This window comes from Triturus cristatus, chromosome 4_1 (assembly GCF_964204655.1).
Source record: "Triturus cristatus chromosome 4_1, aTriCri1.1, whole genome shotgun sequence".
NCBI classification, from domain to species: domain Eukaryota; kingdom Metazoa; phylum Chordata; class Amphibia; order Caudata; family Salamandridae; genus Triturus; species Triturus cristatus.
In genome coordinates this window covers 786,430,447-786,444,409 of record NC_140585.1, presented here as the reverse complement: position 1 = coordinate 786,444,409, position 13,963 = coordinate 786,430,447, and the positions used below count along the sequence as shown (strand labels likewise).

Below are 13,963 nucleotides of genomic sequence, written 5' to 3'. Positions count from 1 at the left end.
ATGGTTAGCATATTATGCAGGAAGCTCCCCAAATATTTCACCTCAGCTTCAACCAAAAATATCAAAGGGAAATGGCGAGGGGAGAAAAATATTTTATTCAGCTGTGCCAAACAGAAAATTCTTTAACTTAGCAGCGTTCCAGCTAACCATGGGCCATGCAGTACTGAATCAGCAACTTTCCAAACTGTTGAGTAGTACAGGGATATAAAAATACTAACATAACAAAATAGCAGTCTTGAAGGAAATGGGACGATCCAAAAATCACAACATGCCTTAGTTTAATGGTGACCAGGTGGTAGTCTACCACATTCACCAGTGTGACGCAGTGCAATGAGCTGGATGGAAATACTGTATTTTCTTGAAAAGCTAGAAATGTTGGAAGGGCAAGTGAAGTTGCTTAGTGGCTACTTTCTCAATTTTCTGCTGTTGACAGGATGAAGGGGATCCAGATAGGGATATTTTCTGGGAGGTGAAATTATGCCACATTTCAAAGTGACCCAGCAACAGTGACTGACCGTCTGACTGATGACTGCAAAAATATGTGGCCCCAGAGGTTGGTCAATTGGCGAAACACTAAAGTATACAAAAAAGTGAATGATAGAACGCTTGAATTAATGGCAGCAACTGGTAATCACTCCGGGATGCATCCCAGTCCATTGTTATTTTGAACACCATGCCGCCTCAGTTTGGACCTAGCCATATGCAAATCAGTCTTGACCCAGCTCCAATACAAACAGTCAAGCCTGAAGGAGGACCTGATCTGGCAGTTCGGGTTGTACCTTTTCTACTGGAGCAGGGTCAAGATTGATTTGCATATGGCTGGGTCCAAACAGAGGTGGCATGGTTGGCGCAAAGAGATGGATGCGGTTGCCAGCAGCTGAGATTAATGCAAGCATTCCATCCATCTCCTTGTTGTTAATTGGCAAGACAACCAGCAAGGGACAGGACTGTTGTTCCCATCAGTGCTTGTTATCTGGTAACAGACTTCAGCTACAGATGTCATAATCAAAGCTGAGACTGAAGAGGAGTCAGTGCAATTGAAATTGATCTCCAAAATCTGTGGGCCACAGAGGACCAAGGCTATATGTATTTCATCGGATATTTATCTAAGCTTGTATGTACCCCATTCAACATACGTTTTTTAGGCAATCAACACTTTTTGGGAATTTGAACATACAATAAATGTTTTGTCTTCGAAGTGCGTACTATGCATGTTACTAAATATTTAAACTGCCATGATTTCGGTTCTGTGCTAATAAATAATAATTCTGTATTCAGGTGTGATAACTGTATATCTTTTTTCATCACATCTAGACATGCACTGTCCTTTCTTTTCCTCAGTCATGAAGTAAGAAACTTACTTATTGGAAGGTTTATGATGGCCAGCATGTCCTTGCTCTTCATGTTTCAACCCTGCAAGCAAAGAGTCTCGAGAGCAGTGTTTATCCTGTTTAAAGACAGAAACAGTTGCATAAAAATACTCATTGATCTCTGAAGGTTAATATCAAATGGCAAATAATAAAGTTTATACATGCCTGCAAATGTGTGATAAAGGAAAACCTCTGTCTCTGGAAAGGCTCACAGCCCTCCCAGAGACACTGCCCTGGATAGACATCTTTCCCTCCATGTTCAGTTGCAGCGTGGTAGAAAACTTGGGACGGAGTTTCAAACCACCTAGAAATTACATTAAAAGTGTAAACAGTTTCTAACATACAAATAAGCTAACTATAATCCAATACATTTATCACCAACTTGATTTTTTATGGATATTAATTTTAGAGAAAAAGAATACGTTTTAGGCAAAAAAGAACTCTAGCAATGCATGATGTATATTTATATAACAAGACCCCACCACAAGTTTAGCTGCCTGCCTCAAAAACAATTGAGAACTGTAAATAATACTGAAACACTAGAAACGTAGTACTGTCAGTTTGGAAAACAAATAGATTATTTTTAAGCATAGTGAGAGAACCACCGAGGTAGGAGAACTGGTGTACACTTCATTAGGAGAAGCGGACTGAGAAAGGATGGACACTGAGGGCGCATAAGAAGGGAAGCAGATGAGTAACTAGACACATAGGTTTGAGCAGAATGAACACGATTCTCAAAGTAAAGTAGGAGAAGGCTTGCCTCTGTAAATTGGTTCTCTTGACTAAGGATTTAAAAGGTAAGCATGATTTGCTGCAATTCAATTCTGAGCTACCTGTAGTGACAAGCACATGTTTCAGATATAGAGGTCGTTAGGCTAAGCAGCAGCAGGCTTTGTTATACATCTGAGGTTTGAGATGCAGGTGGATTTTTATCACCATAGGTGTAATTCAATCATCTATCTTTGCACAGAGTGGAACTAGCATTCACTGAGTGCATTTCCTCAGTCAACCTGGGAAAGGACCAATACTTGTATAGAGTTATTTGAGGTAAAATGTGTTGCTCCCCAGAAAAGATGAAGCTGACAGGAGGCACATCTCTGTTCTCCCAGATATGAGGTGAAAGAGGGAGTACAGAGTAAAGTTTAAAAACGGATAGAGCCAGCAAGATAGTAAAGCCAGAATGCAAATGCTGTGCAAATGCTATTTAGATAAAAATTATGTAAGGGGAGAATAATGAAGTAGTGAGGAGAAACAGTTTGTGCTTGGTTTAATTCACACAGAAGGCAAGAAAGTTTTTCAAAGTAGAGATATATGTAGAAGAAGAAACCCTGAGAGTGAGTTGTGTGTTCTCTACATACTGGTGCTAGTTCAAAAGTTTATTTCTTTGGTACCGCAGCACTTAACTGTACAGTGAAGAAAAGAACATCTTTAAGTAACTCCTCACAAATGTAAAAGGACTGTGGACTTGAAGTCTCAATTTTAACAAACAGACTTTTCTCAAAGGAAGAACCTTCATCTATTGCAATCCATCTGGAAATGATGGAATGTCAAACCTCATTGGTCATTATCAAAGGCCAATCAAAGACTATCATCTCCAATAGCTAAGACTCACAGAGCTCCATCATGCAGTTGAAGAGTTAAGGTCAGGGTAACTGTAACTCATTCTGAAGCTAGATCATAAGCTGTTCAGTAAGTTATGTTTGACGGTATAGATAGCTGATTGAAAGGCCAGGGCTTGTTAATGGATGTTCATAGGTAGGACAGTTAGAGAAAAGTGCTGCAGTCTGAAGCGTTATCTGGCATCTAAAAACGTTTATTAAAAGTTCTTTCTTTGGTTTATGTCACATAAGTTTCATCACATAGTACAGTATCAAATTGGTATAAGAAATTGCGTGCAATAATTACATGAAATGATAAATACTGGGTAGTGGCAGACTCTGTGTACACAGACATTCAAAATGCAATTCCTATCTGCTGTAAGGACCCAGCATAAACCACATGCACTTGACTTTGTAAAGGTATGCACACTGAAGTACATAGCCCGCCAAAGGATTGAAGATCAAGTGTGCAACTGCAGGCGACAAATTAGACTCCTTGTACGCTGAAGTGACAATCTTAACTACGATTCTTTTGATCCTAAACCTAGATGTAATGATGAGAAAATGTGAATAAAAAAGGGGTTGGGTGGGAAAGTAAATGGAAAGTGATTAGCTTGTACAACATATTGTGAAGGGCTTCCACATACGAGCACAACTTGTAACCTGATCAGGTTTTCCTGTAAATGATAAGTTCATGTTTTAGATGGCATGTTAGAAGATGGAAGTCTTGTGAGAAGGCACAATAACCAATCCCTAGTGTCTGAGTGTAAAGATTTTGTCCACTGACTGCTGCCAGTGTAAGGTGCTATTGTATATGCCTGATGCATCTGTGCAGGATTGCAAATGTGGCCTAAGGTTGGAAGACATTTGTTGGAGTTGGCTAAAATACGTCACACCTTCAGGCAGTATGGGGTTTGATTACGGCTGACCAGAACATGTGTAGTACATTACATCTTGGGATCTGGTAGCTACAGCAAAGATAGCTGTCAAGTGCTAGATTTGCCCCCATGCAAACCAAATGGGGTCCGATAACAATTTTGCAAAATGTTAAAATAGGAATATCTGAGCTGTGCTTCGCTTAGTTATTTGTGATGTGTATACAGTAACAAAGTCCACTGTTTTTTCCAGTGACAATTGTGCTTGTTAGTATAGCTGATATTCCCATTCTACCTGTTTGGAGAACAGGTCTGTGTTCAGAATACCATATATGCCTGATTATCCTGTCTTTGCCCCAACCAAACAACATATGAGAATAGCAAGGATTGAGAATGTATTAAAGAGCCTGGGACAATCCTTTCTCTAAAGCATTGTAAACTTTTTGATGGTATATCTTAGAGATAGTGGGTAACAGATTATTCATTAAAAGTTCCAAAGGGTTTCATGAAGTCTCCACTGAACAGGTCTTCAATACAGTTGACACTATGGGATGCCAATTTAGGCCAATAGGGTGCAATGCCTCACATAACAAGTCATGCATTGAACCACAAATGTGCGCTCATGTGTACCTGCAAATAAAGCTTTCCTATAAACGACAACATGGGAGTTTAGTGTGGCATTAATAGTGGGGAGCATGGTAGAAATGTATGTATACAGCATACCAAAACTAAGGAGGCTCTTCATATCCAAGTGCTCTATGGAGGCCCACATCAAGGGATCATACCAGTCAGGTATGTCAGCGGTGTTAGTAAGATGTGCCAGATTACATAAACCAGTGTCTGACATCTGGAGAGTTTCCATGGTAGTAGCTGTGTATAACCTGGCCAGCTTAAGCATAGGTCTCCTCCCTGCCCATTTAAAGCCTCTTCTACCCTTGTTCAAAGTCTGCAGCATCAGACGAGGGAGGAGAATAGGTAGCATGCAAAATAAACAATTGTACCTCAGTGCACTCGCCACTTTAACAACTTGTGACACGTGAAAAATTAATTTCTCTGTCTTTCCAACAGGCGACTGAAAGTTTTGAGCAACCATCCTAACCAATGCCCAAAATTCTCATCATTCAATTGCTGCCACTGTGGTACCCCTGGGGTGGGACAGAGCACTTCTCTTGTCTAATTGATACTATTGCATGAAAACAATAAGAAAATGGTTGTCGTGAAATTCATTTCAGTGTATATCTAGGCCCTAGGCTATCTGAGCACAAGAAGAACATAATATATGTTCAGCATGAGCTTGGAGCAACCTCCAGTAGTATATACTCCCCATTCTGTCTGATGACGGGCAGCCACTAGTGGTTCCTGTGCCAGTAAGACTAGAAGAGGGGGACAAAAGGGCAGCTCTGTTTCGTGTCTTTAACAATGGTAATAGTGTCTGAAAGAAAGCCTCCACATTTCCATATATATTAGTTTTACCATGGGATGAATTTGACACCAAAGCCTGCTCTTTCCAATGTCTAGAAGCAGTATCTATATTCAACTTGGTCATAGGCCATTTCGACGTTAAGCAACACTGCTACCATCTGTTCCAGATCATCAGTTTCTTGCCAAAGTATGATAGAAAGAAGTCTCATGGTACCTAGATGTGCGGGCAGGTGCAGATCCCACTTGATATCATTAAATGAGGCTCAGGAAAACACTGCTCTCATGGGATTCGCTAGTACCTTTGCTAGGATCCTTAAGTGGGTACTGATGAGGAAATTGGTTGGTAACTGCCACACAGAAGTAGATCCCTACCTTGTTTGGATAGGAATTATCATAATATCCACATTTAACAAGGTCCTACCCTCATCAGACAGCACAGGAAGAGGCATTGAGGTGAAAAAGAAAATGTTACTTACCCGTTAAACATCTGGTCTTGGCATGTATAGCTGTAGATTCACATGCTTTGCATACTCCTGGCATCTAGTGTTGGGTCCGGATGTTTGCAAGTTGTTTTTCTTCGAAGAAGTCTTTCCAGTCACGAGGTAAGGTGACTCCTGCTTTCGGTGATAGTGCGCATGGGCATTAACTCCATTGGTACATTGTTTACCCGCAGAGGGTGAGAATGGAGTTAGTAAGTGTAGAATAGAGATGTCCATGCGTATGTATACGAGTAAGAAACTACAACAGGCATAGGTACCCGGGGAGGCGGGTAGGCGCATGTGAATCTACAGCTCTACATGCCAAGAACAGATGCTTACTGGGTAAGTAACATTTTCCGTTCGAGGCATGGAAGCTGTAGATCACATGCTTTGTATTGACCATACAACAGTATTCTCCCAAAGCGGTGGCTAACCTGTAGCTGTTGCAGTTGTCTGAAAGAGTGTTCCAAGTACTGCCTGGCCTATATTAACTTGCTGCCTCGCTAACACATCTACACAACAGTGATTGGTGAATGTGTGCGATGTAGACCATGTTGCAGCTTTACAGATGTCAGCTATGGGAATGTTTCCTAAGAAAGCCATAGTAGACCCTACTTTGCGAGTTGAATGCACTCTAGGGGGTATTGGTAAAGTTAATTTTGCTTTTGCATAAGATGTCTGAATACATCTGACAATCCATCTAGCAATACCCAATTTAGATATAGGATTGCCTTTGTGTGATGGAGAAAAAGTAACAAAGTTGTTTTGTTTTGAGAAATGGTATTGTTCTTTCTTTGTAATATAGCAAAGCTCTTCTGACATCTAAGGTGTGTACAGCTCGTTCTGCCACTGAATCTGGTTGAGTAAAAAAACACAGGTAACTCAACCTACTGATTGATGTGAAAGGCAGATACTACTTTTGGTAGAAATTTAGGGTTAGTACGAAAAATCACTTTGTCTTTGTGGAGCTGGAAAAAAAGGTTCTTCTACGGTTAGTGTCTGTAGCTCACCCACTCTCCTCAGTGCAGTAATTGCAATGAGGAAAGCGACTTTCCATGAAAGAAATTGCAGTTCATATTTATGCATTGGTTCAAAAGGTGGACCCATTCATCGTGTAAGGACTATGTTAAGATTCCACACTGGGGCAGGTGGAAGTCTTGGTGGTATTACCCTTTTTAATCCTTCCATAAATGTTTTGATAACTGGTACTCTAAAAAGAGACAAATGCTGTCTATTTTGTAGGTACGTACCTATTGCAGCGAGATGTAAGCAGATGGATGTGTACGCTAATCCAGACTGCTGCAAGTGTAGTAAATAAGAGATGATATTTTGTATGGAGGCATCCACCGGATTGATATTGTTACTATTAGAATATATAACAAATCATTTGCATTTAGCGGCATAACAAGCTCTTGTAGTAGGTCTTCGGCCTCTTTTATGATGTTCATACAGCCTGGTAGAAGATTCAGATAACCAAACTCTAGGACTTGAGGAGCCAGATAGCTAAGTTGAGTTCTTTGGGATCTGGATGTCTTATTTCTCCATGACTGAGTGAGGAGACTGGATGTGAGCTGCAGCTTTTGATGTGGAACTAATGATGGCTCCAACAGCTTGTGAACCAAGGTTGAAGGGCCCATATGGGAGCCACTAGGATTAGTGTGAGGGATGTTTGCCTGAGCTTCAGAACCATTAGTGGAATGAATGGGAGAGGCGGAAAAGCATAGGTAAATATCCCTTACCAGTTCATCCATAGTGCATTGCCTTTGGATAATGGGTGTGGATACCTGGTGGCGAAGCTTGGGCGTTTTGTGTTTGTGTGTGGCAAATAGATCTATTTGGGGAAAACCCCAACGTTGAAAGTATGGGAGGAGAACTTGAAGGTGAAGTTCCCACTTGTGGATGTGTTGCTTTTGTCTGTTGAGAAGGTCGGCAATTTGATTGTTTACTCTTGGAAGGTGTTCTGCTAGGAGATACATTTTGTGGTGTATGGCCCACCTCCAAATGGCTTGTGCTAGTAGTGACAGTTGGAGAGAGTGTGCCCCCCCCCACCATCCTGTTTTTATATATAGTACATGGCTGTCATGTTGTTGGTGCGGACTAGGACAGCTTTGCCTACAAGGTGAATTTTAAGGGCTTTGAGCGCTAGCAACACTGCTACAGCTTTAGGTGATTTATGTGGAGATGTATTTGCTTTAGACTCCACATGCCTTGAATTATGTGCTCTTGGAGATGAGCTCCCCAACCAGTGAGCGACGTGTCTGCTATTAGCACTGTTTGTAGAACAGGGTCGATGAAGGGAAGCCCTTTGGACAGATTTTGTGGGTTCCACCACTACAGAGAGAGATGAGTACAGCCGTTTACCAACACTAGTTTGGTTAATTGACCCTGCGATTCGCTAAGCATGGTTGAAGGGCACGCACATGAAGTCTTGCATGAGGAACAATCATGATGCAAGACGCCATCATTCCCAGCAGTTGCATGAACACCTGAGCTGGTAATGAGTGGTTGGGTTGAAACTGAGCAATTAGAGCCTAAATATTGCGAATTCTGGCTGCATTGGGACAAGCTAGAGCTTTTTGAACATCTAAAGTGGCTCCCAGATAGGTGTGTGTGTTGGAAGGCTGGAGATGAGACTTTAACACATTTACTGTAAACCCCTATGAGTCTAGAGCAGACAAAGTCGCCTTGCTGTAGAAGTGGGCGCACTTGTTGAAGTGTTACCATGTGAAAGTGATCTGATTGCATGTAATGATTTAGTTCTCTGAAGTCTAGTATGGGTCTGAGAGAGCCGTCCTTTTTGGGTATTAGAAAATATAGGGAGTGAACGCCCGACCCTCAATATTGTAGCGGTATGGGCTCAATGGCTCCCTTTAGTAGGAGAGACTAAACCTTTTTTTTGAGGTGGCGCGGATGCTGTGATGTCATTTTGTGTGAAGTTGGAGGAATGTTTGGAGGATCGTTGGTAAGCTCCAGGCAATAGCCAGATTGGATAATTCCTAGCACCCATTTGTCTGTAGTTATTGATCGCCAGACAGGGAGGAATTGAGAAAGACGTCCCCCGACAGGTGTTGAATGATTGGGGGCAAGTCACTGTTTGTTAGGGGAGGGGAGGTACGTGTTGTGGAACCTTTACCCCTATCCTTCCCGTTGTTGCCTCTGTACCCCTCCTCTAAAGAAACCTGTTGAAGAGGTGGACTGATTGTTGCCTTTGTATGGTGTAGAGGCAGTGTCTGACGAGATACTTTTTGATCCCCCACGATAGAAGGAGCGACGAAAGGAACCCCGATTGGACGGGGACTGTAGGGCTCCCATCGATTTTTCACCTTCTGTGTCCTTTTTAATTTTCTCTAAGGAGGTGTCTACAAAAGGACCAAAGAGCAGATGTTTGTCGAAAGGTGCATTTAGAATGGAAGCTCGGACCTCGGGTTTAAACCCGGAAATTCTTACCCAGGCGTGTCTTCTTAATAAAACACTGGTATTAATAGCCCTAGCTGCAGTGTCAGCAGCATCTAAAGCACACCTAATTGACGAATAAGAGATGAGCTTCCATTCTTTCTTTTTTTTTTAAGTTTTCCAAAACCTTTATTGAACATATGAAGCCCATACACAGCATATCGCCTACAACCATCCATGGCCGGCAGCAGGTAATGATGTGGAAGAAATAAAATGAGTGTACACAGCGTGGTGCCAACAACCCATAAGGGCCGGCCGCGTCAAAAACAGATACAGGTATCGCTGGTTTTTGAGCCAGGGGGACACAATCTCCTGCACTTTATAACAATACAACAGTAAGAACCACGTTGTAGGAACACAAGCAGAGGCAGCAGAGTGAGAGCAGCTGAGAAAACTCCAGCTAAAGTTGCGATACAGAGACAGGGCACCGCCACAGGCGCGCCAGCACAGCAAGGGACATTCCCCCCACACAACCATTCCCTCCCCCCCAACTTCAAGCACAGCGCAGCATCCAGGGGGCCATGCCATCGCCTAGAGGCATCCCCGCCTCAAGCCAGTTCTCACCGGCGCCAGTACTCAACAGGGCTTCGGAATTCATTGCCGGCAAACCATCCACAGTCTAGCTAGGTAGGGAGGGAGGGGGAGCCGCGTCCGGAGTCAGCGGGGTGCGCAGCAAGTAACTCTTCAAGGGCCCCCAAATGTCGTGAGGATGGGAGGCCGCTGGGAGTAGGTCAGAGTACAGGGCCAGCTGATCCTGCCAAAGAATCATTGTTTCTAGCCAGTCCTTAAACTTAGGTGCCCTCCCTCTGCCCCATCTGCAAGCCACCCTCCACTTAGCAAGGAGAAAACTGACTGAGGCAAATCTCCTGGTTGCCGCTGGGAGCAGCTCTGTATAGCCTAGTATGCCCATCAGCGGGGTCAGCGGCAGTGGCGCATCCAGCATTTTCCCAACTGCATCAAATATCTGCCCCCAATAGTCTTGAAGGGCGGGGCAGCTCCAGGCCAGATGCAGCACATCAGCGTCATCAGCGCGGCACCTATCGCATCTGGCGTCTCTCCTCAGACCATACCGATGCAGGCGGGCAGGCGTATAATAGTATCGCTGTAAATATTTGAAGTGCGTAATACGCAGTCTGCTACTAGCAGACACCCTCTCCGTCTGCGTGCAGCAACAGAGCCACTCGCAATCTGAGATTTCCTGTCCTAATTCACACGCCCATTTAGCTCGAGCGTCGCTATGCGATGTGCTCAGTTCTACGTAGAGGGACCTATAAAGGGCGGACACCAAATGGGACGCAGTCTTCGCACCCAATAGCGTATGCATCTGGGGAAGCATCAGCGGCTCCCGCGGGTAGTCCGGGGTACAGGCCCGCACTCCCTACCATAGACGGGCATAAAGGAATGTTTCCATGGCTGTTGGCAGGGGGTCATCGCACAGCTGTTGCAGCGTACCGAATTTTCCAAGTCGGTATATATCCCCCCACGTTTGTATGTCCCGCTGTCGTTTAAATTTTTTTAAAGATGCCCTCCTGCAAGAGGGTCAATTGGGGGTGATATACTAGTGGCAGGGGGGGGAGGGGAGGGGGGGAGGGGTGGAGTAGATCATAGGGGCCTGCATTTGGCACGCAATCCACCGCCATGCCCGCACCGTGCAGTCTATAGTCGTAGGGTCCCTGTCACGCTGCAACGTCGTCTGCAACACCGCTCCCTCTATCGGAATGGGGTCCGCCAGCCAGTGTTCAGTGGCAACATGGGCGGTGTATTTCGGACCACGAAACCAATAATGCGCATAGTGCGCCTGTGCGCACATGTAGTATAATTCGAAGTTAGGGAGCTCAAGTCCCCCCATCGCGTATGGGCTGGCCAGAGTCTCCCATTTTATGAGAGGCTGTTTGCTGCCCCAAACCAATCGTAGAAGTTCTGTCCGCAAGGTAGTAAAGAAGTAGCGCCCCGGATGATAGGGGATATTTAGAAAAAAAATAAAGGAACTTAGGTAGCACTACCATCTTAACTAGGGAAATCCTATCAGCGATGGACAGTGGCATTGCTATCCACCTCGTGATCGTGTCGCGCAGCTTATCGATGGCACGCCCGTAGTTCTCCCGAATCAGTTCCTCTCTGTCAGTGGCGACGGTCACTCCCAAGTATCGGACAGAAGTGTCGCACCACTCCAGCGGGTAGTCAACCACAAAGTGGGTGGCAGCCGGCGTAAGAGAGAGTATCTGAGATTTCGACCAGTTAATCTGCACTCCGGAGAGCCCCCCAAACCGCACAAACTCCCGCAATAACGGGTTGAGGTTGCGCAGCGGGTCCTTAACATACAGGGTGACGTCGTCCGCATATAGCGAAATCAGGATGGGGCGTAGCAGGCATCTCAGGGACTTCTCCTGATGGTACTGGCGCACCCTAGCCGCTCCATCGCCAGGGCAAATAACAGTGGCGACAACGGGCAGCCCTGTCTGGTGCCCCGGGACAGCGGTATAGCCCTAGACGTGCAGCCATTAATTTGCATGCGGGCTATCGGGGCAGTGTATATCAATTTGATCCAAGCCGAGAAACCCACCGGGAACCCCATGCAGCGGAGCACGGCGTGCAGGTACTCCCACTCCACAGAGTCGAAAGCCTTGGTGGCGTCCAAGAATATAGCCGCCAGTGGTATCTGCGGATCCACCTGTTGGGTAATCGAAAAGAGGGTGCGGAGGTTATGCGACGTAGACCTCCCGGGGATGAAGCCCGCTTGATCTGGCAAGACTAACTTGTCCATAAGGAGGTTCAGCTGATTAGCCAGCAGCTTAGTGAGGATTTTGCTGTCCATGTTGATGAGGGACAGGCGCCGGTACGAGTCACACTTATCAGCCGGTTTCCCTGGCTTCAGAATGGAAATGATGAGGGCTTCCCTCATCGTGGACGGCAAAGACTGCGTCTTTAGAGCTTCTGTGTATACCTCCTGTAACACAGGGGCTAACTGATCTAGGTATAATTTATAGAAGTCACTCGGGAATCCATCTGGTCCCGGCGCCTTCCCAGACTGCAGCTGAAAAACCGCCTCCCGGAGTTCGTCGTTAATGGCTCGCATAAAAACTCCCTCTGGTTGTCACCCAGGTACCCAAGCGTGATGTCCCCAAAGAAAGACGAAAAGTCAGCTGTGTTGGCCCCCTTGGACCTGTATAGTTCCTCGTAAAATTCAGTAAAGGTCTGTAGTATCCTGGCGCTGTCTTTTTGACAGTTGCCCTCCCCGTCCTCTACTTCAAGGATGTACTTAGCAAATCGGGGCCGTCTAATATCCTGTGCCAATGCTTTCCCAGGCCTGCCCCCCTCGCCATATCGTCTTGCCTGGGCGTATTTCCCTCTGAATTTCGCCTCTCGATCGCTGTCTCTACGTAATCAGACATCACTTCCCTCAGCTTGGCCCTCCCTTCCCCAGCCTCCGCCTGCCAGATATTCGCCTCCAAGTCCTTGATTTCCTCCTCCAATCGACGCAGCCGCCGACGGATGTCCCTCAACACTCCAAAGCTTTTGGAGATGCATATTCCCCGCATGGTCACTTTGAACGCCTCCCAGATGGTCCCCACCCGCTCAACCGAGCCTCTATTCCGCTCAAAAAAATCTGTTATAGCCTCTCCAAACTCAGTCTTAAATACTTCGTCAAGCAGTGCCTCGGGGGCCAATCTCCAGCCCCTGGGATCAGAGTGGAAGCCAGGGACTGCCAGAGCGAGGCACACCGGAGCATGGTCAGACAGCGTGCGAGCCAAGTGCTCCACGCCTAGCACCCACTGGCAGATCCCGCGAGACCCAAGCCAGTAGTCAATTCGCGACCAGGACGCATGTATCGAGGAGTGAAAGGTGCCCTCCCGTTTCTCTGGATGTCGGTACCGCCATATGTCAATCAGCCCGCCATCATCTACCAATCCCCTTAGTGTCCCCTGGCTGCGCGTGTAGTGGTGAGGCAAGTGTGAAGAGCGGTCCCTGGTTGGATCACAGACCGTGTTAAAGTCCCCCGCCTAGAGTACATGGGTGGCTCCAATATCTAAAATCTGTCCCCACAGGGCAGCAAGGACATCAGGGTCATCAGTGTTGGGGCCATAATAACTAACGATGACCACTGAGTGTGCACCCAGAGAACCCCACATCATTCAAAATCTGCCTCCCTCGGCACTGCTCGTCCCCCCACACCGGAAGGGGGTACCCCTCTTAACCAGGATGGCCGTGCCCCGGGCGTATGTAGAGTACGACGAAAACACCCTGCAGGAAGCCCATCGATTGCCAAAGGTCGGGGCAGATCCAGGGCCGGTGTGTGTCTCCTGCAGCGCCGCTATGCCGATGTCGTGCCTGTCAAGGTAAGATAGTATTTGTCGTTTCTTTCTAGGATCGCTCAGTCCCCTCACATTCCAAGATAGAAGCTTCAACGTGTGCTGTCGTGTCCCCTCCATGTTCGCAAGCTGCTGTCAAGCATGTTCGTGCACACATACCCAATGCTCTCCCCGTGTTCCCCCCGCAGCGTGTAGTGTAGTGCGTTGTCCAGTGTCGCCCACTGGTGTTGCGGTGCTATCAAAGCACCTTGCGATCTGTGCATGTTGTGGCTCATTCCCCGCGGTGCATGAATCCCTCTCGCAACTATCCCCCCCCTACCCTCCCACATCAGCGCCCCAATTACACCGGCATCCCAGTACCCTCCCCCCTACCCTCCAACATTAACATAGCCCACTGACTAAACAGAAGCATTGAGCAGCAAAGGAAAAAAGAACCAGACATAACAAACAAAAATC

At 46.1% G+C, this 13,963-nt stretch overlaps 1 protein-coding gene across 1 annotated transcript in view; it reads right to left on the bottom strand.

Moving 5' to 3' along the window:
- The window catches only part of ARID2 (AT-rich interaction domain 2), a 1,055,333-nt gene that overhangs the window by 114,284 nt on the left and 927,086 nt on the right, over nucleotides 1–13,963 (bottom strand). The window contains exons 17-18 of the mRNA XM_085653362.1: nucleotides 1,536–1,674; nucleotides 1,362–1,447 (exon numbers count right to left, since the gene is read on the bottom strand). Of these exons, the coding sequence (XP_085509488.1) occupies nucleotides 1,362–1,447; nucleotides 1,536–1,674 (225 nt within the window). The remainder of the gene's footprint in view (nucleotides 1–1,361; nucleotides 1,448–1,535; nucleotides 1,675–13,963) is intronic.